Source organism: Hypomesus nipponensis, chromosome 25, assembly GCF_054491055.1.
Source record: "Hypomesus nipponensis isolate SF chromosome 25, ASM5449105v1, whole genome shotgun sequence".
Lineage (NCBI taxonomy): Eukaryota > Metazoa > Chordata > Actinopteri > Osmeriformes > Osmeridae > Hypomesus > Hypomesus nipponensis.
Window position 1 is genome coordinate 2,435,316 of NC_140385.1, and position 22,969 is coordinate 2,458,284.

Sequence of the window (22,969 nt, forward strand, 5' to 3'; positions counted from 1 at the left end):
AACGAAGATGCACCCTGGTAGGCATTTGTGATGGACTGCCACCACTCCCTTTTAACACAGGTCGTTGGCAAAGCAGCTCGTTGCAGTGTTTGCTTGCAGGTGAGCGAGTGGGTGTCAGCATTTGGCGGAGCGCCGCTTCGGTTGGGTGCAATGTCACAGAGCGCCGGATACACAGCATTTTTTTGGACTCACGCTCACACGGTGCAGCTGAGCGGGCCTAGTCACGCAACAACGGGGTAGCAACTGGGGGAGGAGAGAGGAGGGAGAGATGAGAGGGTGGGAGGAAGGGAGAGGAGAGAGGGAGGGTGTAGAGAGAGAAAAAGAAAGACTGCGGGGTTCCTGATCATATAATGATAAGAGTCGGTGTTTTGTCTAACTTTGCAGCGTCAGCACGTTCAGAGAGTCATCTTGACTTCCTCACGCGCCTTTTGTACACTCGCCAACTAACCATAGGGAGTGTAAACAAAATAAGTACTCTTGGCCACCTATCAATAAGCTTTTTTGAAAGCAATTATCTTTCAGATTTTATATCATCTCTTTAACAACAGTAAACAGGTATGAAAACACCAGTTGGGAACAGTGATTTGACGGACCTGAAGATAATCTGTAACCAATCACTATATCAACAGAGTTGACTGCAGATTATTGAGAAATACAAGACATCACAGACTGGCCCGACAAGTATTTCTCTCTGTCTCTGTCTCTCTCTCTCCCTATTTCTCTCTCTCTCTCTATTATGTGTGTGTCCGAAGTAGGGTGGAGTGTGTGTGTGTGTGTGTAGAACAAACTTCCTCCCTCATCTCTCAACAGTAGCTGTCAGGGCAGCCACGCTCCACTGGGAAAACTGATCTCACCTGATACGTGTGTGTAAAGAAAATGAGAGAGAGAGAGAGAGAGAACAGCAGTGTGTTTGTGGTGAGAGAGAGAACAGGAGTGTGTGTGGTGAGGAAATGGAGAGAAAAGAAAAGATAGAAAACGGGGGAGACCGAGTGTGTGTGTGACAGAGCTAGCAGGTATTTAGGAGTACTTAGATCAGGGTGATTTACAGCGACTAGGAGAACTAAAAACTGAGTTCCAGGTTCAGACTCAGGCTCCAGCTTGCACTGAGACACACACACACACACACACACACACACAAACAAACACACAGCTAAGTATAAATGTAATTATCCAGAAATAAATAAATAAATATGATCTGGAAACATCAGTCACAGAAAGGTTTGCTGGATGGACAATCATCACCAATACCAAACGTGTGTATGTGTGCACTTTTGTGTGTGTGTGTGTGTGCTTGTGTGAACACGCGTGTGTGAGTTATGGGGACCACCTGCAGTTGTGCTCTAAAACAGACAAGAACCACCAGGAAAGAGAGTCTGTGTGTGAGTAAGTATGTATGTGTGTGTGTGTACCCACTAACACAGGGATGTATTTACCCAGCTCTGACAGAGAGACTGACAGGTGACCTTAATGAGGAGGAGAGAGAGCGAGAGAAAGAGAGAGCGAGAGGTGGGGTTGGTGGGGGGGTGGGGGGGGAAGGAGGAGGGGGGATAGAGAGAGGCAGGTTTAGGGGAGCTTGTTTGTTTTCAATATTTGCGTGTGGGGGAGGGGGGAGGGGGAAGCGAATTGTGAGGGCTGACGTGTCTAATGTACATGTGGGCCATAGCGCTTGTGTGTGTGTGTGTCTCCTTGTGTGTGTGTGTGTGTGTGTAAGGTAAACACCCTGCGTAGCGTGCCACAATAGTATCACAAACACACATCCATTCGATGACTTGATAAACCAGACAGTTTGCAACATACATCCATGCAAGGGGCCGTGACCGATCCATTCTGACGACATGAAAGGGTGTTCCCTTATCGGGCCAGGTATTCACCCCCGCCCCCACGCAGTGTGGTGCGTTCCAGAGATAACGCAGGTGAGTAGCGGGGGGTTGGGGCGATGGAGCAGTTAGATAGACGAACCACCGGGGCGGCACAGCAGAGATTTCTTGAGCGTGCGATGATAAGGATGAAGATTAGGAAACCCACCCTGGTCGAGTCTGGGTTTCCAGTCGAAGGAACTAGACAATGGGGGGGGGGGGGGGGGTGGAGGACGAGGATATGGGGGGGGTGGAGGACGAGGAGGGGGGGCGGACCTCCCAAGTGTCGAACATCCAGGTGATGCGGCCTAACGAGTTAGGATCTCACCCTCGACAGCACCGATAAACGCACCCACACACACACACAGGCACACACACACACAGGCACACACACAGGCGCACACACACACAATCAGACACGCCTCTTGGCCCGCCCACCCGCCGGGCCTCCTCTCCTCAATGAGTTGTTCCCCTCTTTCTTTCCTTCCTTCTTTCTTTCCTTCTTTCTTTTCTTCTCCTAAACTCTGCTCATTAAAAGCTGCCCCCCTCACACTCTCTCCTGTCTCAGAGTCCACACTGTCAGGATAACTGTCTCTCTCTTTCTCTCTCTCCACCCTCTCTTTCCCTTTCTTTCTTTCTTTCTTTCTTTCTTTCTTCTCCCTCCCTCCCTCCCTCCCTCCCTCCCTCCCTCCCTCCCTCCCTCCCTCCCTCCCTCCCTCCCTCCCTCCCTCCCTCCCTCCCTCCCTCCCTCCCTCCCTCCCTCCCTCCCTCCCTCCCTCCCTCCCTCCCTCCCTCCTAAACACACTAATTTCTCCACTGACCCCTTTTTCTGACTCTCTGGTCCTCTTACTTGGTTTCTCTCCCATCCCTTCTCTCATTCTCTACATTTTTTTTTATTCCCTTCAAATTTGTTTGGATTTGGTCGGAGTGAAAGACAAAAAAAAGACTCACGGATATGCCAGGCGTGTGAAGATAAAGAGACTATGGCCAGTAAAGCCTGCCTGTTTGTAAACAACAACAATAGCGTGCCAACGGAACAAAGAAAAGTTTTATTTTTAGCACCCTAATTCTTCCCTTAGTTGTGTCCCATATGGGTTGTCATGGTAACCCGGCACCCTGATCATGTGTGTGTGTGTGTGTGTGGGGGGGGGTCAACTACTGTCAGGGTTGGGGAGAAGGGGAGGAGGAGGAGGGTGGATGAGGGGAGGAGGGGAGGAGAGGAGGGAGAAGAAAGGGGAGGATCTATTCAGTATTGGTGGTGGTGAGGTGGTGGTTGGAGGGGGGGTTGGGGGGTTTGAGAAGAAAAGGGAGGAAGAATGGAAGCGACTGATAGACAGACGGAGGGAGAGAAAATGTTATGTTAAAGAGGGCCTGGGAGAAAGAGGAAAAAGTGGGTGACATCACCGAGGAAAACAAACCCCCCCCCCACCCCCACCCCCCAAAAAGATCAAAGTTGCAACTTCACTCATCTCACACAAACATCTAATGGGAACTTTAGGTAACATTTGCAGACGTATATTTTATAAAGTTGGAATAAAATACATTTAAAAAACATCTATACGGTTCCTAGTTCATTACAAAAGACACATTCATACAAACAACTCATTTCCAGTACTCTCTAGTATACTTTAGTACTCTAGAGCTACTACAGGCTACGAGTCACTAGTAGTATCCTCAAGTCTGTACTTGTTTACTAACTGGAGTCATGGGTACTCTATAGTCTTCCTGGAGAACCAGGGAGAACCAGGGAGAACCAGGGAGAACCAGGGAGAATGTGTGAGACGGAACCAGGCGGTCTCAGGCAGGGTGGAGATTTGTCTCCACCTGTATGGCTTTAAAATGAATCACACCCAAACCTTTACTCTGAATATATGACTGGCACCCACCCACACACACACACAATCAGTGTCTATACTGTATGTCTCTGGATGAGAACATCTGCTAAATGAAAAACATATATATATGGTTTGTAATTGATTCATTTCTTCTTCAAAACGCCATTGAGTACCAGGGGTGAACTCATGAAAACTGGTCGAACACAACCACGTTTATTTAGTCATGTCCACACTGAGAAATCAACACTTCTAGGATCAAATTCCCACCCAAAGCTTTTGATAACCTTTATAATAACATGGACAGGTAATACCCTACAGGCAACCTGTCCATCAGCTAAAACACACATCATCTGGAATTAAGGACATCTTTTCCGCTCCCATTTTTTTAATTTAGCAAACAAACATTTATTCTAACTTTGCATCTTGGACTTTTTAAATCATTACAGTATTGGATTCATCACCTCGCAATAACAACATTTGCTGACAGACTGACAAAGGCAGAGCTTTTGAAGGTGCAACTGCATTTGTTTTTGGAATACAAAACCGTTGGTTTCAGAGCAGCTTCCTGACAGCCATCATGACATGGCCTGGAAGTTTCCGTGACCTGGGAAGGTCCACTCCAATCCCCAGGACAAACAACGTCACAGTACGACTAGCTGTTGCTAGATCCTTGACAGCTAGATTATCCCCCAAATTCTAGTTGATTCCGTTATTTCTTTGTTAATAGAATGTACGTGCCATTTACTTTGTGTTCTAGAATGTGTGCACTCCTTGTTATTTATGTTCTAGAATGTTTACACTCCTGAACTCACAAAGCTGGACCAAAACGAGACTTCTCATTGGACAGAACCCAAGTCGAATGGAATGAGATTATAGACATGATACGGTATTGCACATGTTCAGTGTTCTGAATCACACAACGATCTGACCCCCTCCCCGCCCTACCTTGTCTTCCCTGAGCTAAGAAACCGTGTCCAAAACAAGGGCACTTCCTGTGTAGACTAAAGTGGCGATGTCTGACTACAGATAGATGCTAGCAGAGGGGCATCTATCTGGAATATACAATGTAAATATGGGTCTGATTAACCAGAGGCCTTCTAGTGAGAGCTCTGTGGTATTCTGCTTGTCAACCCAGCCTGGAATCGCTCCCCTGGTGTTTCTCTGTTGATTTGAAAGAGCTATGGAGGAAACTTCAGTGAAAGGGAACTGAATGTAAGATGTCTTGCCAGGCGACATTAGATGGCTGGAGCAGACGTAGAATGTTGAGTTGGGCGCCGGACCCTATGGTGAGGGGTTAAGCGCAGAGTGCGTGAACTGGTGTGTCTCGGTGTGTGTGTCTGTGTGTGTGTGTGTGTGTGTGTGTGAGTCTGTGTGTGTGTCCCTATGCAAATCTCAAACAGCATCCAACTCCATACCTAGTACACAACTTCAACCGTGCCCACTACTTGTAACCCTAAACGGCACACTGGTCCTGGTGAGTTGTGTACTAGTTGTTGTGGAGACAGGACGTCTGTGGAGATGTGGTGTGAACGTCCGCCTGGCCAGCCTAATCCTTCTTCTTCTTCTGTCCTGGGACGCTGTTCCAGTAGTACAACACCTGGGCCGCGATGATGCCGTTACAGGAAGAGGATATGATGTAAGTGAGGGCCATCAGGGAGTCTCCCGTTTCCTGTTTCGAAAGGAAACGAAGGAGTTAAAGGACTGGGGGGGGGGGGTTCCAAACACACACACACACACACACATGAACAAACACACACACGTCCTTACCTGGATGGTGGTGAAGATGCGAGCGAGGGAGCCAGCGAACAGCATGAAGATAGAGATGGCCGACAGCTGCCCCGTGTGTCCGTTCTGGAAGTTGGTAACCGCCTGGATCAGCTGGAAACACAAAGACTCAGTTGTAACCAGAAACAAGCGACGATAACCAGCTAACACCAGTTCTAACCACTGGGACCCAGTCAGACAGCGTACCCGGCCCACAATGATGGCGGGCATGTTGGAGGCCTGCATGGCGGTGACCACAGACGGGGGCGTGACGGGGGAGAGGGCGAGGAACAGCAGGCCAAAGTAGACGACCAGGAAGAGCCCCCCTCGGAGAGAGTTCCCGCCGTAGTGCTGGATGAGGAAGCCGATCATCACTGTCTGCAGCATGAGGAAGAGAGCCTCGCCCCAGGCACTGGAGGACACACACACACAGACACACACACACACACACACACACACAGACACACACACACACACACAGACACACACACAGACAAACACACAGACACACACACAGACACACACACAGACACACACACAGACAAACACACAGGCTGTCACCTTTTATGTCTGCTTGCAAGTCCCTGAGCGAAAGGTGTGTGTGTGTACGCGTAATTGTACATATAAATGAGTGTTTGTGTACCTGAAGGGGAAGTTGTTGGCGATGCTGTAGGCCATGGTGCCGGTGATGGCCAGAAGCTCCAGCAGAACAGTCTGGAAGCTCAGACCCTCAGCACTCTTAGCCCCCATCAGCTTCAGGATCTGGGGCAACTTCACTAAGGGAGGGAAGGGGGTGGGGAGGGAGGGAAGGAAGGAGAAGGGGGGAGGTGGGATGGAGGGAGAGTGGGAGGGAGGGAAAGAGGGAACGAGGGAAAGAGGGGGGGGGAGGGAGAAGGGGATTTAGGAAGGGAGAGGAAAAAGGGAGAGATATAAGCTTTCCTTCATAACCAAGGATGAGTAACCATCCAACCTGATGAGTAACCAACAACCTGTGAGCAAGAAGCAAAGAGAGAAAGGCATACAAAACAGAACATGAAATACTATGAAAGAGAGAGGGAGGGAGGGAGGGAGGGAGGGAGGGAGGGAGGGAGGGAGGGAGGGAGGGAGGGAGGGAGGGAGGGAGGGAGGGAAAGAGAGAGAGAGAGAGAGAGAGAGGGAGGGAGGGAGGGAGGGAGGGAGGGAGGGAGGGAGGGAGGGAGGGAGGGAGGGAGGGAGGGAGGGAGGGAGGGAGGGAGGGAGGGAGGGAGGGAGGGAGGGAGGGAGGAGATAGGATAGTTCATGAGAGAAAGAGAGAGGGGGAGAGGAAAAGCAAGAGGGGAGGATTAGAAAGAGAGAGAGGAAAAAGACAGAGAGAGAAATGAGAGAGATCAGACACACAAACAGCATACGTACTCAAAAAGAAGGGATGAAAGTGGAAGAAAAGGCTGAGAGGTTCTCACCCATCACAGACCCCAGGATGATCCCTATCCCAAGGCCTTTGCTCAGGACGATCTTCAGACATGGTACTGCAGGAAAACAACAACAGCCAGTCACTAAACAACAGTCACGCGATTTTAAAACAACATCGGGAACGAAAAAGGTCCAATCAAACGTTGCCCTGTGTCTAGCCCCGCCCCACGAGAACTGTCAAAACAATTTACTTCCGCCAAAACGCTGAATGAAATGTAACCAACGCAACAATCAGGACACTGGTCATTCACTGGCTATACTTAGTGGCTTTGATATGGTTTATGTGATGACTTGCGAGAACACTGCAACAGCAACACATAATTCATTTCTAAACACTACAGCTATCAGCTGTTGGCTAAAGTTAGTTTACAACTGTCGTGACACGGTTGTTTCCCAACGTCTGTCTATCTCAGGTTAACCTTTCAAATGATGAGATAAGTTAGTTAGACTGTGCAAGCCCTATGTAAAACTGCCATTCCCCTGTCGCTAAGGTTAAATTCTTAAAATTGCCAATGAAAAAACGAATGTCACTCACCATCCAGAAAATTAAATGGCTATACTTAGTGGCTTTGATATGGTTTATGTGATGACTTGCGAGAACACTGCAACAGCAACACATAATTCATTTCTAAACACTACAGCTATCAGCTGTTGGCTAAAGTTAGTTTACAACTGTCGTGACACGGTTGTTTCCCAACGTCTGTCTATCTCAGGTTAACCTTTCAAATGATGAGATAAGTTAGTTAGACTGTGCAAGCCCTATGTAAAACTGCCATTCCCCTGTCGCTAAGGTTAAATTCTTAAAATTGCCAATGAAAAAACGAATGTCACTCACCATCCAGAAAATTAAAATTAAGGAAAAATTCGTCGTAGCATGATTCGGGCATTAAATAATCGAGAAGGAGACCCTTTACCGGGTCAAAAATACTAGTTCTTACAGACTCCATCTCTGGGTTCGCCATTGTGAAGATGTGACGTGCCGTTTGAGTTGTGTGTGCATGGTAAATGTTTCCCCCGACTGTATAGAACCGGTTATGCCTGAGGTTCCGGATTAGTAACTATTCTAAACACCGGTACGGTGGTTCTGAACCACAACGTGAGTTGGCTAACTAGTAACTACGTAGCTATTTATCTAACACTCACTTACAAAAGTAACGTAGCCTACGTATATTTGTACGTTAAAGATCGCAATGAAACCAAGTGGCTCCCGTGGTAAAATAAAATTAAACGAGTTGTCGGAAACAGACCTTGACATAGCGGGGAACCCGTACTCTATCTCTGTCCTTAAAGTGGGCTATTGTGTGTCGCAACCGGATGGGTCTTTCCGAGCTGACGGGACTATAACGCTTCTAACCGGACCGAAGACGGTCCTGGTAGACACCGGAGGACCATGGGACCGGGAATTTCTCCTTGCACGCCTCAAAGAGAAGGGGTTCGAGCCGGGAGATATTGATGTAGTTGTGGGCACACACGGGCACTCGGACCATATAGGAAACCTCGGATTGTTTCCAGGGGCGTTGGTGATTGTTGGGTGTGATATCAGCCAGGGTGACAGGTATCTCCCCAACCAGTTGGCGGAGGGACAGCGCTACCCAGTAGATGAGAATGTAAGTTCCAGAGATGGCACAATTAGCCTACACACATCCGTCACTCAAGTACAAGTACAGATAGGCCTACTCATTTTTTTTAAAGATACAAATTCTTTCAACCTGAGAAAAATCTGAGCTGTTTTCTAATGTTTTCAACCTGTAGAAACATTTTTCTCAACCTTTTTTCCTAAATATTTTGTTCAGCCTGCCAACCGATGATAAACTAGCTACGGTCCTCCCTCCAACCGTTCAATCCATTGAAGACGATGTTCCGTCTCCTCCACTAGGTGTCGCTAGTGCCTACCCCAGGCCACACGGGACGGGACGTCAGCGTGCTGGTGAGCGGCACCTGCATGGGCGCGGTCCTCGTTGCCGGGGACCTGTTTGAGCGCTGCGCCGATGAGGAAAGCTGGCGGGAGCTGAGCGAGAACGTGACAGTGCAGGAGGCCAACCGACAGGAGGCGCTAGGTACCTATGATGTCATCATCCCGGGACACGGGCTCCCGTTCAGGGTACACAGAGACTGAATTAACCCGGCCCATACTTATATCCATACTTGCCCACTTACAAGTATAAAGCCACAAGTTTCATGTGGACTGTGGATGGGCAATGTGGCAACTGCTGTGGGTGTTGTCTGAGGATGTTAACAGGCCATAAGAGGATCTATTGATAAGATTCTCATGTGGGAACATTATGATAAGCATGTCAGTCTAACAACTGTTCATTAAGACAGCTGTGATGTGTCATTCTGGTACATGAAACTGGCCACATGGGGAATCACTGCTGATAAGACTGTGTTAGACCTGGTTAGACTGTGTCAGGCCTGGTTAGACTGTGTCAGGCCTGATCAGACTGTGTTAGGCCTGATCAGACTGTGTTAGGCCTGGTTAGACTGTGTTAGGCCTAACACATGATGTCACCCATGATGTCACCCATGATGTCACCCATGATGTCACCCATGATGTCACCCATTCCCCCCATCACCACCCTGTGTTGCCGTGAGATAAGACATCGAGAGATCACACTTAATCAATCAATGGTTTAACATCACATACTACAGAAGCCTAGTGTGTGGGTGTGTGTGGATGTGTGTGTGTTCCAGGTACAGGGTGGTAGTTAATGTGCGTGGTGAGACGTATCAATAAAAGGTTTTATAGACACCCTTGTCAAATGTTATTTTTTCTCACAGCAAGCAATAAACTATCCACTGGTATTTTCAGATTCATGTATGGACACATTGTTTATATCCACACTTCTATAAACTAAACAGCGTACAGATAATGAGGCACAGAGGGTTTGACACACCCTGCTTCTGGAACAGATGACTTGGTCTGGCCCATGTGAAAACCAGCCCATTCACTTGTTATAGGTCACTGAAGCTGAGTTTACCTGAGTTTAGTTTACCCTGCTTGTCGAGCTAAATTAACTTTATTGAGACGTTTTTGTGCACACTGATGTGTTCGAATAAAGAACTTGACTCATGCTCAGCCTCCACGGTTCACTTCTGGTATTGCGTAATAATCCCAGGTATGTGAACTTTGACCTGAGCTGAGAGAGGCCGTCGGAAGACGGAACTCAAGGTAAAAAAACGTTGAGTCATTCATTCACTCATCCCTGTGTTCCATCTTTTCAGGGTCGTTTTTCTCATTTCGCCCTCCTCCTGTATCTCTCTATTTTTCTCTCTCTGTCTCTCCATCTCTCCTCTATCTTTCTGAGTGTGTGTGTGTGTCAGACACAGTTCAGAAACAAATCTTTATCGGCATGAAATACGTTTGTAAATATTGGCAAAGCAACCACAAAATGACAGTGATGACAACGATGAGGAGAGGAGGAGTAACGTTGAGCAAACATGGAGTTGAACATTAACCGTATACAGTACATACCTGTTTCTCTCCCTCTCCCCACCTCTCTCGCTCTGTCTCTCTCTCCCTTTCCCCCCCTCTCTCGCTCTGTCTCTCCCTCTCCCCCCTTCTCTCGCTCTGTCTCTCTCTCCCTCTCCCCCCTTCTCTCGCTCTGTCTCTCTCTCCCTCTCCCCACCTCTCTCGCTCTGTCTCTCTCTCCCTCTCCCCCCTTCTCTCGCTCTGTCTCTCTCTCCCTCTCCCCCCTTCTCTCGCTCTGTCTCTCTCTCCCTCTCCCCACCTCTCTCGCTCTGTCTCTCTCTCCCTCTCCCCCCTTCTCTCGCTCTGTCTCTCTCTCCCTCTCCCCACCTCTCTCGTTCTGTCTCTCTCTTGCTCTTCGGGGTCACTGCCCTGCTCATCTGAGGGATATTCTGTGAAAGGTTATCAGTGTTGATAGGGAGTCCCTGCTGTAGTGACATCCTAGCTACAGCCCACCTGCAAAACACACCACAGCTCTGGGCTGCATTTCCCCATAATGATGGACCTTAGCAACGATCAAGCAAAAAAACGAAACCATCGTTATTTATTCCGTGCGTTTCCCAAACATGCTCGTAAGGAGTAGTCTTTCAAGAGCTACGAAGTTTCAAGAGACACTTTAGCTACGATGTCTTTGGGAACGGCCTGTAAAACTAAGACTCGTTGTATGATGGATTCTACGATCAACTTAACAACGGGAAACGCAGCCCTGGGCGGTTCCCGGAACCTTCCTGATCAATTTAAACCAGTGACAAAAACACCCAAATAGAATCATAATATTTTCTATATATTAGCACTTCATAAGGAATCTTTCACCATCCCTTGTTAAGTAATATACCTCTGGTTGGTCAAAGAGCATGTATAACTATTAATAACTGTGACGACAATTGAAGCATCGTCCATAAGTCATCTAGTAACAACCAACGCAATGTTGTATATGATCATTTTCCAGAGATAAGATTCTCTCTGTTCTTACAAGCTCGTCCGTCATGGAAAACAGATGTTTATGGCTCCTTATTGAGCCTATGGTGATAGCCCGACCTGATCCCCACTCTGCCGTTTTATGGCGTCCTCTGTGTGTGTGTGTGTGTGTGTGTGTGTGTGTGTGTGTGCATGTTTGACTGATAGCGTCCAGTATCAGTTAGTTACAGTGCCAACTTTAACTTACTGAGAGAGAGAGAGAGAGAGAGAGAGAGAGAGAGAGAGAGGGAGAGAGAGAGACAGAGGAAGATACTAAGAGGTGATGAAGGGGGGGGGTATTGAAAGTCCAGAGAGTACAACACCTGTCAAGGACGGACACACACGCCCACACACACACACTCTCACACACACGCTCACTCCCCCACAAACACATATGCACAAACCCACCCACCCACGCCCACACACACACACACACACACACAGAGGGAACACACAATCAGCCCTGGCCCTGTATTGGAACAGATTGTCACTTATCAGTTTCCTTGGTGATCTGATATGACCACAGGTTCATTACACTGCAGCCTAGTGGGATAGCTTGCTTTAGGGTGGGGTACAGGACTGACAATCATTGATCTCTGAACATGAGAACTGAACTAATAATAACTGATCAGTATGAGAGATAGCACTTAGCGAGGGCGCTGGTCGTGTGCTGTTAGCAAACACAGGCAGCCCTCCCTGCCTGGTTCAGAGTCCTGTCCTGCCCGCTGCAATCACGATAAGGACGAGGACCCGAAAGAGGCCCTCGAAAAAGAACCAAACCAAAAAGTTAATCTACATTACATTTAGCAGACACTCTTATCCCGAGCGATTTACAGTAAGTACAGGGACATTCTCCCCAAGGCAAGTAGGGTGAAGTGCCTTGCCCAAGGACACATCCTATTGCACAACTGGGAATCGAACCGGCAATCTTCTGATTAGTAGCCCGATTCCCCAACCGCTCAGCCATCTGACTCATCGAACACGTGTGTGCGACTGCACAACGTCTCAAAGAGGCCACTTTGGTCGTTGGATGTTTTGAGGAGAGGCTGTTTGGAGCGTGCGAGGGCCATCCTTCTTTTACGGCCCCAGGCCACGTCACATGATCCTGTCGCAGAGGCCTCACCCTGAGTGGGTGGATTCTGCCCTGTCACCAAGCCCCTCCCCCACACCCCCACCCCCAACCCCCGCTGGATATTTAAACATCGCCCCCATCCTCCACCTCCACCCACTCCAGACAGAACCAGGCGCCGGGAAAGAGAATACCCTCATCACCTCCTCCAACCTCCACCAGAGTTCTGTTTACCTTTCCCGGTTCCTGTTTCCTGTTTGTTTTTCCGTTTGCGGCCAGTCAGACTTAAACCATGTGTACGGGGAAGTGCTCCAAGGTGATCGCCGTGCCGCTGTACGTGCTGGCGCTGGTGTCGGTGGTGTGTAACATCATGCTGTTCTTCCCCGGGTGGAGCACGGACTACGCCAAGCACGATGGGGACGAGGCGCGCATCACCCAGGAAGTCAAGTACATGGGGGGGCTCATTGGAGGAGGAATCATGGTGAGTTCTGGCTTCTTCTCTCCTGTTTCGTTGTGCTTCGTTCTGTTTTACTTGGTTCTACTCTACTACTCTGCTCTACTCTACTTTACTCTGCTCTGCTCTACTCTGCTCCACTCCTCTGCTCTGTTTCATTCTGTTCTGACCTTTCATGTTTTGTGTTCCTTTCCAACATTCAGTCCTGTCATGTTTGTGTTCTGTTTCATGTAGAGTTGGTGGTCCTCTGCTGTCTGATATTAAACAGACCCCTTCCCCTCTCTCTCTCTCTCTCTCTCTCTCTCTCTCTCTCTCCTCTCTCTCTCTCTCTCTCTCTCTCTCTCTCTCTCTCTCCCTCTCTCTCTCTCTCTCTCTCTCTCTCTCTCTCTCTCTCTCTCTCTCTCTCTCTCTCTCTCCCGCCTCTCTCTCCCTCTCTCTCCCCCCTATCCTCTCTCTCCCGCCTCTCTCTCTCTCTCTGTCTCTCTCCCCTCTCCCCCTCTCTCCGTCCCTCCCGCCTCTCTCTTCCTCCCTCTCTATCTCTCTCCAACCTGTTTTTTTTTTTTAACTGCTCCCTCAACTTCACTCCTCCCTCCCCCTCCCTCCCCCCCTCCCCCCCTCCCCCCCTCCCCCTCCCTTCCCCCCTCCTCTCTGCAGATCCTGGTTCCTGCCATCCACATCCACCTGACCAGCAGTCAGGGTTGCTGTGCCAACCGCTGTGGGGTGAGTCTCCTCAGAAGAACACACCTCACGCTGTAATATAAGACCTGACATCCCATAACCTACCTCACACTATCATACAAGACCTCACATCAAATAACCTAACGCGTAAGGTCTTCTACCTAACCAGACTACCACACACTACCACTGTACATCATGTGCAAGTCATCTAAGTTTTCTGACGATACCTCATGTCCATCTATACGTCGCTTGGGATCAAAGCTTCTAGTAAATGATTCAAGTCTAACTGATTTGGATTCAGATTCAGTCAAATGTGCTGATGATGGGAACTACCCCACCAGGAAGGCTGGGGGGCTGGGAACTCATCTCAGAGTAGGAGAGCTGGCCTGGGATCAGGTGGGAGTGATCATGAGTCACATGGCAAGGGTGTTTCCCTGGTCCTGGATCAGTCACTACAGTGAGTTAGATAAGATTCGTATATATGTGAATTTTGAATCCTGAGGCGCTGGGAGTGAATGTGGAGGCTAGGCTTTGGGGAGGGGCCCTGGGCTAATTGTTACCTCAGATATGGTGACAGATGGTCAAGGAAACAGACTGTTATTTTACTTAAGCGCCCTCTGTTGGTGAAAATAGTGTAATTTATGAACAAGATCACTTGGGCGTTTCCTTAATGACAAACGGAGACATTGGATACAAAATCCCCAGATTTCAGCTAGGATATTATTTTGTAACATCCTCATTCGTATGATGATTCCAGCTGTTAAACCATTCCTTAAATCCTCAAATGTGACCCTGTCTCTCTCTCTCCCTCTCCCCCTGTCTCTCTCTCTCCCTCTCCCCCTGTCTCTCTCCCTCTTCCTGCCTGTCACTCTCTCCCTCTCCCTGTCTGTCTCTCCCTCTCCCTCTCCCTGTTTGTCTTTCTCTCTCCCTCTCTCTCCCTCTCCCTCCCTGCCTGTCTCTCTCTCCCTCTCCGTGCCTGTCACTCTCTCCCTCTCCCTGTCTGTCTCTCCCTCTCCTTCTCCCTGTTTGTCTCTCCCTCTCCCTGTTTGTCTCTCTCTCTCCCTTTCTCTCCCTCTCCCTCCCTGTTTGTCTCTCTCTCTCCCTTTCTCTCCCTCTCCCTCCCTGCCTGTCTCTCCCTCTCCCTCCCCGTCTATAGATGTTCCTGTCCATCGGTTTTGCAGCGGTGGGTGTGGCGGGTGCCCTGTACAACCTGGCTGTGGCAGCAGTGGGTCTGACTAACGGTCCTCTCTGCCTCTGGAGCAACGCACTCAGCCCCATCCCCAAGTGGGGAACCCCCTTCGCTGCCAAGTACGACAATGTAGCGTCTGTCTCACTGTCTGTCTGTCTGTCTGTCTGTCTGTCTGTCTGACTGTCTGTCTGACTGTCTCACTGCCCGTCTCTCTGTCTGTCTGTCTGTCTGTCTGTCTATCTGACTGTCTGTCTGTCTGACTGTCTCACTGCCCGTCTGTCTGCCTGTCTGTCTGACTGTCACACTGCCCGTCTCACTGCCCGTCTGTCTGCCTGTCTGTCTGCCTGTCTCACTGCCTGTCCTCACTCCCCCCCCCTCCCCTGCAGTAACGCGAGTTACCTGGGCAACAAAGACTCGTGGGCCTGGTGCAAGGAGCCGGAGAACGTGGTGGAGTTTAACGTGGGCTTGTTCTCCACGCTGCTGGTGGCCGGATCCCTGGAGCTCATCCTCTGCGCCATCCAGATGGTTAACGGCCTGTTCGGCTGCCTCTGTGGCACCTGCGGCGGCAAGGAGGTGAGGATGGGGAGGGAGGGGGGAGGATGGGGGGAGGGGAGGGAGGGAGGGAGGGGGGAGGGAGGTGGGGAGGGGGGAGGGAGGGGGGGAGGGGGGGGAGGGAGGGAGGTGGGGAGGGGGAAGGGCGGAATAGGAGAGTAGAGGGTGAAGTGAAGGTGAAGGACAGGGGGAAGGGAGGAATGAGAGGGAAGGTGGAGGGAGGGAGTGGGGGGAGGAATGAGAGGGAAGGTGGAGGGAGGGAGTGGGGGGAGGAATGAGAGGGAAGGTGGAGGGAGGGAGTGGGGGGAGGAATGAGAGGGAAGGTGGAGGGAGGGAGTGGGGGGAGGAATGAGAGGGAAGGTGGAGGGAAGGTGGAGGGGAGGGGGGTAGTAAAGGTGAACTGAAGAATGTGGGGGCTTGGTAAGAAGAAGGGGAAGAAAAGAGAGAAGGCAGGAAACGAAGGGAGGGGAGAGGAGGGAGGGAGGTAGAGGAGACTGGAGATATGTCTTTTCCCTAACCTTTGATTGCTCCTTATCATTACAGTGAGCGTAGCCTTAACCACAATGGACCATGACCACTTGACGGAAGCCGTGATCTGCAACCCTACCTGACTGTGCTACACTCCTGTTTCAAGAGGAATGAATGGTCATCCTGTTGAGAAGTGGTTGACTGTAGGCTGGTGTATTTATGATGGACAGCTGCTCTTGTATGCAAGCACATTGATTGTAATCATAAGCCGATATATTTTGCATTTTGTAAATTGTATGTTTATATGTTTTACCAGATTATTCTTAACCACCGCAAAATGTTTTGTAATAAATGTGAAAATGAATTCTTTTTGCAATTTTGATTTTTTATCATTAAATTATTTGAGTTTTTATATCTTTCAATGAAAAGATTGATTCTGAACCGCTAGTTTGGTAATTACTAAGACACTGCACAAACTGCAGGTAATATTTTTGTTGTTAAAAACACTAAACGTTGGTCAAAAAGACTGACCCCGACGTGATTTGAACACGCAACCTTCTGATCTGGAGTCAGACGCGCTACCGTTGCGCCACGAGGTCCTTAGTATGCGGAAGTGTATTAGAGTATATAAAGTAGATAGGTAGACAGATCGTGCAATAATTACTAATATAAATGCAACAGCTTTTTAAAACGATATCTCTATTACGTAAAGCTTAATTTACGATTTCGACCAATTCAATTTCCACGATAGCTACGTTACTGTTTTATCCAGTTAGTTAAGAGTAACGTATTCAGTAAAACGCTGAACAATCTCAAACGGACTTTTACTCTTTGTCAGTCAGAGGGATTTGCAGCTATGACTAGGAAAACTAAATGAATAAACCCAGCCTACTACCTTTTCTCTTTCTGGTCACGCACAAGCAGTGTAAAGCAAGGCCTATATTTCTTCTTCACTGTGTCCCTTTGTAACTGAGAACTTTCAGTGAGGCTGTGTGTGTGTGTGTGTGTGTTCTCGATCAAGTGAGTCATTGAAGGGAATCCCATAAAACTCAAATAAATACAGCCAGTGATGGCACTGGCATCAGAGGGGTGAAGGAAAGAAGAAGGGGATTAGAGAAGTGCCTGAGACTCAGAACAAGGACACAGGTCGTACAGCGTCACTGCAGACAGGTCTGAGGAAGTATGTAGAGAACAGGAAGAGAGAAAGAGAGAGAGAGAAAGAGTGTATGTGTGTGCCAGGGAGTGTGTGTGTGTGTGAGAGAGAGAGAGAGAGAGAGAGAGAGAGAGAGAGAGAGAGAGAGAAGAGAGAGAGAGAGAGTAAGTGTGAGAGAGATGTCACAGCTATTTCCTGATCATTCAAACTGATGCAGTGAAACTGAGAGATAAGCTCACACTCGACAAGACCGTCAGACACACAGACGAGTTGTGAGGGACCAGCCAACCAGGCAGCCAGCCGACCAACCAGCCAACCAACCAGCCAACTAGCCAGCCAGCCAGTCAACCAGCCAACCAATCAACCAGCCAGCCAGCCAGCCAGCCAACCAACCAGCCAACTAGCCAGCCAGCCAGTCAACCAGCCAACCAACCAGCCAACTAGCCAGCCAGCCAGTCAACCAGCCAACCAACCAGCCAACCAACCAGCCAACTAGCCAGCCAGCCAGCCAGTCAACCAGCCAACCAACCAATCAACCAGCCAGCCAGCCAGCCAGCCAGCCAACCAGCCAGCCAATCAGCCAGCCAGCCAGTCAACCAGCCAACCAGACAGCTAGCTAGTTAGCCAGACAGCCAGCCAGCCAGTCAATTAGCCAGTCAATCAGCCAGTAAATCAGCGTGCCACAAACAGAGATGTGCTGACCATTATAAGGACGTAACCATCCTCTACTCTGCAGCCCAAAACAGGTAAACGTCTTTCACGTCTTTTCTGTCCTCAGCAAAACTCAAATTATCGAATCGTTAAATCGCTGGAAATAATGTGGGATTGTTTTCAAGATCAATCGGCATGAATTCTCATTCATTTGTGTCTGGCCTGTGATTTTAAACACTTTAAGAAAAAATACACCATATGCATTTTACATTTTCCTTAAAATTCCTTAAATCTTATATTTGTTATCAGTTAAATTAGATGCATGTGTGTGTTTGCATGTATGCATATGTTTGTGTGTCCTTGAGGGTTTAGGTTGGTTGAGGGGCAGTTCTATGGGCGTATGTGAAGCCCTCTGTGACATGCTTGCGTGTAAAAAGGGCTATACAAATACAGTTGATTTGATTTGATTTGTGTTTATGTATGTGTGCTGTAGATGCGTGTGGGTGTGTAAGTATTTATATTATATTTGAGTATGTGTGTGTGTGTGTATGTGTGTGTGTGTATGTGTGTGTGTGTGTGTATGTGTGTATGTGTATGTGTGTATGTGTATGTATGTGTGTATGTATGTGTGTGTATGTATGTATGTGTGTGTGTGCGTGTCAGAGAAAGAAGCATCAGGTCATTTCTGCTGTGCCAAGCCTTCTGTGGTTGATGGTGTTTTCACAGGAAACCGTTGTGTGTTGGTGGTTGTGTCTCAGGGTTCACATGAACAGTTAAAGCGGTTCAGACACAAAATGTCTTACCACCTCCTCCCCTTTTTGGCTTTTCTGATGCGTGAATATCTTTCTCTCCACCTCTCTTTCCCTCTCTGCATTCTGCTTATCCCTAACTTTATCTCTACCTCTCTATCAATCATCATTCATTCCTCAAATCTCCCCCCCCCCCTCTCTCTCTCTCTCTCTCTCTCTCTCTCTCCCTCGCTCTCTCTCTCTCTCTCTCTCTCTCTCTCTCTCTCTCTCTCTCTCTCTTCTCTCTCTCTCTCTCTCTCCCTCTCTCTCTCTCTCTCTCTCTCTCTCTCTCTCTCTCTCTCCAGGTCGCCATGTCCATCAACACCTCCCAGGCCTGCCTCTCCAACAGCGTGGGCCCTCTCTTCGTGGCCGTGTATTCCACTGTCTTCCTCGTGGGCCTCGCGCTCAACCTCACCGCCCTGGCCGTCTTCTTCCGCCACGGCAAGTCGCGCTCGCACACCGTCATCTACATGACCAACCTGGCTCTGGCCGACCTCCTCCTGGTCCTCACGCTCCCCCTCAGGGTGTACTACCACCTGGGCTTCCCCCTTCCTCTCCCCTGGCTGTGCGACGGCGTGGGTCTGGTCCTCCTGGCCAACATGTACGGCAGCATCTTCCTCTTGGCCTGCATGTGCCTGGACCGCTGCCTGGCCGTGTCTTTCCCCATGTCACCCAGGGTGTGCGAGGCTCGTAAGAAGGCCCCGCTGGTGTGCCTGGGCGTGTGGGTGCTCACCGTGGGCTCCAGCCTACCCGCCTACATCTCCAAGCGGGCGGAGGCGAGCGCGGCGACCGACAACGCCAGCTGCTTCGGGAACTTCCCGTTCTACGCCACGCAGCCTGCGGCCCTGGCGTCCACGCTGACGGTGGGCTTCGGCCTGCCGTTGGCCGTGATGCTGGCGTCGTCCTGGGGGCTCCTGAGGGCCATCGGGCGCAGCGCCGCCGCCGCCCAGACCGAACTGGTGGACAGCAGGAAGATCCGGAGGATGGTCGCCAGCAGCCTGGTCATCTTCCTCATCTGTTTCCTGCCATATCACTGCATGCTGGCACTCCTCTACGTGTACCAGAAGGAGAGACCCTGCCCCCTGCTGGTGGCGTACCGGTACAGCCTGATGTTGGCGTGCCTCAACGCCATGCTGGACCCGCTGGTGTACTACTTCACCACGGAGACGTTCAGGAGGAAGGTGGACGTGGGGGCCATGAGGAGGATGTTTCCCCTCCACAACAGCAGCTCCAACGAGGTCCAGCACAAGTCACGAGGGCCGCTCAACACTTAGAGAGCTGGAGGATGTGCTTGTGGGCCTATTGGGGATGAGGGGTTGTGGACATGGACCTATCGACGCCTGCAGATCGTTCACATGGGCCAATAAGGGCTTTGAGATTGCAAACGTGAACCAATCGTCACGTTGGGTTTTCCGGTGGCGTCTCACTGTGCCTTTTTTTTCTTCTTCGCTTTCCCCATATCCCCATATCTACAGGATAAACGATATGGGGTTCTTAAAAGCATTTTGATGCTATGACATTTCTCACAGGAACTAAAAGCTTGGAAGAGGAACTCAAAGATTGCAATAATTCCAAGTTTTAGTCTGAGGTTGTTGGGTTTGACACCTCAGGCTACTGATAGGCTCTCTCACTGGCTGTGTTTCCAAATTTGGGGCTTTTCTTTGCTGCAATACAGGACACTGGATCTGCGGGTGTCTGGAGATGGTGAGAACGCGGTTGAGCTCATGCAGGGCAGGGTCGAGACGGGGAGAAACAGCGCTAAAGAGCAGGTCGCACTAACCACTCTTTTTGCCCTCGATCTGTGTAACAAACAAGGTGGTTCACGCAAAATGTCTCCGGTTAAAAAAACCACATCAACAATATCACCGCCATCTCTCTTTGTGAAAGCAGGGTGTCTCCGGACCACGGGAACCACAGTTGTGCTGCATCTGACCTAAATCCACGGGGCGCCACAGACTGCAGAGTAAGAGGTTGTAGGTGGAAAAACTCCATCCAGTAGGTTGCTTTGGGTAACAGCGTCTTTTAAAAGAATGTGTAAATATCACATACGTTTTGGTATGCATGTTGCATTCACGGTCAGGGGCGGACTGGGGAAAAAAGTGGCCCGGGAGTTATACTGTCAGACCGGCCCACTCAGTAAATGGCGCGCGGCCCACTCAATGCATCGCACGTATCGACCATTGGCCTACTTGTAAAAATACCCATACACTCAACATTATTTTGAATGAAATTACATCATATATGTTTCATTTCTTACGATGAAAGTCCGTAAGAACACATTTCAGGAGACACTTCAGAACATTTTTCGAAAAATAGTCAACATGAGTTTGAATCGCGAGGAGGAGTAGGCTATAGATCTCAGTCAGTAATTGGAGCCTACCAAAGGTCTTAAAGCAATTTACACATTATCAAGCTGTGTAATATGGCCGGTTGGTGATGGAAGTGTGCCGGTATTTTGGACCATCCCAACCCCGTCGGCTCACCGGGGATTCCCCCGGTATCCCCTATCCGCCCCTGGACACGGTTGGTGTCTTGTGAGTGGCTGCCCCCGTGAAAATGGTTGAGATTGCACTTTATTCAGATATTATTATTGTTGCTCCACTGTGCCTGGTAGCTGAGATGTGGGTACTGCATCATAAAGACGGACCGTTCCTTGACTCTGAGCACCAAAATACTGTTAGAACTCTGTATTTCTGATCCTTGATTTATGCTTTACTTTCTATGTGCGCTATTTCTATGTCTCTTTGGATCAAAAACATCTGCTGAATGAATCAAATGTAAAATAAGTTAATGGTTCACTTGTCATTCAGTTTTCTTAAATGGCAGACATTTTTTTTTTTTTGCATCTTGGTTGCGCAACAGTTTTTCCTGTCCTGTTGATAAGCAACAGTTCTAAACCCGGGCTTCTAAATATGCACTGAGAGTAAATGAATACGTTGAGAGCCTAACTCTACTTGTTATTTATAATGTTAAATGCATAAACTCAGCATGTTTCATTCTTTTATTGTGGGTTAGTATGTTTAATACATACTGGTATTACCAATCTGCCTGTATCTTGTAGCCTTAACATCCTGTGAACTTTTTTTAGCATTGAGAAAAAGTCACAAGAAAATATTAATAGACGAACATGAAAAAATAGCTACTAAGTGCATACAGTTTACGTTTAAAATATTTGTCTTGTAAAGTGATACGCTTTTTTTTGTCGGAAGTAATCTCGAATATGTTTGGAACAAAAATCATAATTAAAAAAACAATGAAGTAATGTAATTTTGTTTTGAAACATGTAGTCAGTGAATGCGGACTGAGCGATGCCCTATCATATAGCAATGTGAAAACTCTAAAACTGCTGGATATTCACTTTTAAAATGGTATTACAACATGATGTGTGTCCACACCTCATATAGCCTATATATGCAAGGCAGCTTCAAGTCAGCCGGGCTGCAGGCGACGCCGGCGCTGCTTGAAGTCGAACGCACCTATTGTCACACTTCAGTTTCAGCGGTCTGAAGATTGCATGTTCACCACCTTACGTCATTTCCGTTTACACCCCACATCTCTACAGCACCTCCTCTACCATCTTCCTCCGTTTAGTTCTCAATCTCTCTCTTATTCTTCTTATTCTTCTTCCTCTTCTTCTATTTACCCTTTGTTGTACATGTATGTGCCTACCTCTTCGGTTCACTAAATCTAATTTACAAAATAATGCATTCAATTAATTAACCTTAATTTTATACTTTGTAAGAATCTAACATACAAAATAAACAATTCACCATAATCTTATACTTGATTAGATAACATAATGAATAATATATAAAGTATCTCTTATACCAGTAAGTTTGATACTCGTTATTAACGAGGCCATTGTAGGCTATGTATGGTGTGTGTGAGTTGCCCTTGTGGTTTGTTGTCGGCCTGATCAACCTGCTGATCTCAGTTCTACTCTCGACGAGCCGCGAGACGGAGCGGAAGTCACCATCACGCCTGCGCAAACCTAAAACTTCTCAATCTGATCATCAACCCAAAGTCAACCAAGCCTGCCTACTATAAAGGACTGACTATAAGAATCAGAATTTGATTTTATTGCCATGTAAGTTTTCACAACACGGAATTTACTGTAGCATGAAGGTGCAAGCACATCAAAACGATATTCGTTTAATATATGCTGTTGACTGTCTTGGCTTTTTACAGGTTCAAACGTCTCGTTTCCTCCCTCCTCTATTTGAATCATTCGATAGAATGACGATTTTTATTAAATTATAAATTAATGCCATTAACCCCCACCTGCCCCCCCCCTCCCCCCGTTGCTGAATATACACTCCTAAAACTGCAGGTGTGGAAAAAAACTCATTTGGATTTCAGTCCTTACGCTTTAGCGCCTACGGCTGTTAATTCTACTAACTGGGGCCATTAGCTAGCAGACAAGGGTGGAGAAAAGAGAGATCTCGATGCGCTTCACTGAAGTGTGTCTTTCCTTAAGATAAAGGAGGGGGGAGGGGGGGAATGGGGGTGCAATAATAAAATGGCGAAGAGTCGCTTAAACGCAACAAAAAGAAAGAGGGGGGGGGGGGGGGGTGAACGGTGAGGTGAGGGGGGCAGATACGTAGATAATGCGGCAAAGATCCCTTCATTGTTATGCTGAA

At 48.5% G+C, this 22,969-nt stretch overlaps 4 protein-coding genes and 1 non-coding gene across 5 annotated transcripts; 3 read left to right on the forward strand and 2 right to left on the reverse strand.

The window, feature by feature from the left end:
- Window positions 1-3,872: 3,872 nt before the first annotated feature.
- mpdu1b (mannose-P-dolichol utilization defect 1b) lies at window positions 3,873-8,041 on the reverse strand. Its single transcript, XM_084692004.1, has 6 exons — window positions 7,740-8,041; window positions 6,895-6,960; window positions 6,099-6,231; window positions 5,663-5,867; window positions 5,459-5,569; window positions 3,873-5,360 (listed from the first exon to the last, which is right to left on the reverse strand). Exons 1-6 carry the CDS (start codon window positions 7,864-7,866, stop codon window positions 5,238-5,240), a joined length of 765 nt encoding a protein of 254 aa, XP_084548130.1. The 5' UTR covers window positions 7,867-8,041; the 3' UTR covers window positions 3,873-5,237.
- On the forward strand, window positions 7,938-9,653 carry mblac1 (metallo-beta-lactamase domain containing 1). The gene is made up of 2 exons (XM_084692006.1): window positions 7,938-8,511; window positions 8,781-9,653. The coding sequence occupies exons 1-2, from the start codon at window positions 8,095-8,097 to the stop codon at window positions 9,018-9,020; spliced, it is 657 nt and encodes a 218-aa protein (XP_084548132.1). The 5' UTR covers window positions 7,938-8,094; the 3' UTR covers window positions 9,021-9,653.
- Window positions 9,654-12,568: 2,915 nt separating this feature from the next.
- On the forward strand, window positions 12,569-16,101 carry tm4sf21b (transmembrane 4 L six family member 21b). The gene is made up of 5 exons (XM_084692014.1): window positions 12,569-12,877; window positions 13,505-13,570; window positions 14,685-14,836; window positions 15,104-15,290; window positions 15,813-16,101. The coding sequence occupies exons 1-5, from the start codon at window positions 12,689-12,691 to the stop codon at window positions 15,813-15,815; spliced, it is 597 nt and encodes a 198-aa protein (XP_084548140.1). The 5' UTR covers window positions 12,569-12,688; the 3' UTR covers window positions 15,816-16,101.
- A 163-nt stretch (window positions 16,102-16,264) lies between these two features.
- On the reverse strand, window positions 16,265-16,336 carry trnaw-cca (transfer RNA tryptophan (anticodon CCA)). Its single transcript has one exon. It is a non-coding gene; the product is annotated as a tRNA-Trp (tRNA).
- Window positions 16,337-18,640: 2,304 nt separating this feature from the next.
- Window positions 18,641-19,684, forward strand: LOC146221735 (lysophosphatidic acid receptor 4). Its single transcript, XM_084691995.1, has one exon. The coding sequence runs from the start codon at window positions 18,641-18,643 to the stop codon at window positions 19,601-19,603; it is 963 nt and encodes a 320-aa protein (XP_084548121.1). The 3' UTR covers window positions 19,604-19,684.
- The last annotated feature ends 3,285 nt before the right edge of the window (window positions 19,685-22,969 follow it).

Bases quoted from the DNA above. Each gene is read 5' to 3' on its own strand.
- mpdu1b (XM_084692004.1), bottom strand. From the start codon at position 7,866: ATGGCGAACCCAGAGATGGAGTCTGTAAGAACTAGTATTTTTGACCCG. The intron at 6,961-7,739 runs GTGAGTGACATT...GTTTTCCTGCAG, and splicing joins TAATTTTAATTTTCTGGATG to TACCATGTCTGAAGATCGTC. The intron at 5,570-5,662 runs GTACGCTGTCTG...TTGTGTTTCCAG, and splicing joins CCGCCATCATTGTGGGCCGG to CTGATCCAGGCGGTTACCAA.
- mblac1 (XM_084692006.1), top strand. From the start codon at position 8,095: ATGAAACCAAGTGGCTCCCGTGGTAAAATAAAATTAAACGAGTTGTCG. The intron at 8,512-8,780 runs GTAAGTTCCAGA...CTCCTCCACTAG, and splicing joins GCTACCCAGTAGATGAGAAT to GTGTCGCTAGTGCCTACCCC.
- tm4sf21b (XM_084692014.1), top strand. From the start codon at position 12,689: ATGTGTACGGGGAAGTGCTCCAAGGTGATCGCCGTGCCGCTGTACGTG. The intron at 13,571-14,684 runs GTGAGTCTCCTC...CCCCGTCTATAG, and splicing joins GCTGTGCCAACCGCTGTGGG to ATGTTCCTGTCCATCGGTTT. The intron at 14,837-15,103 runs GTACGACAATGT...CCTCCCCTGCAG, and splicing joins GGAACCCCCTTCGCTGCCAA to TAACGCGAGTTACCTGGGCA.
- LOC146221735 (XM_084691995.1), top strand. From the start codon at position 18,641: ATGTCCATCAACACCTCCCAGGCCTGCCTCTCCAACAGCGTGGGCCCT.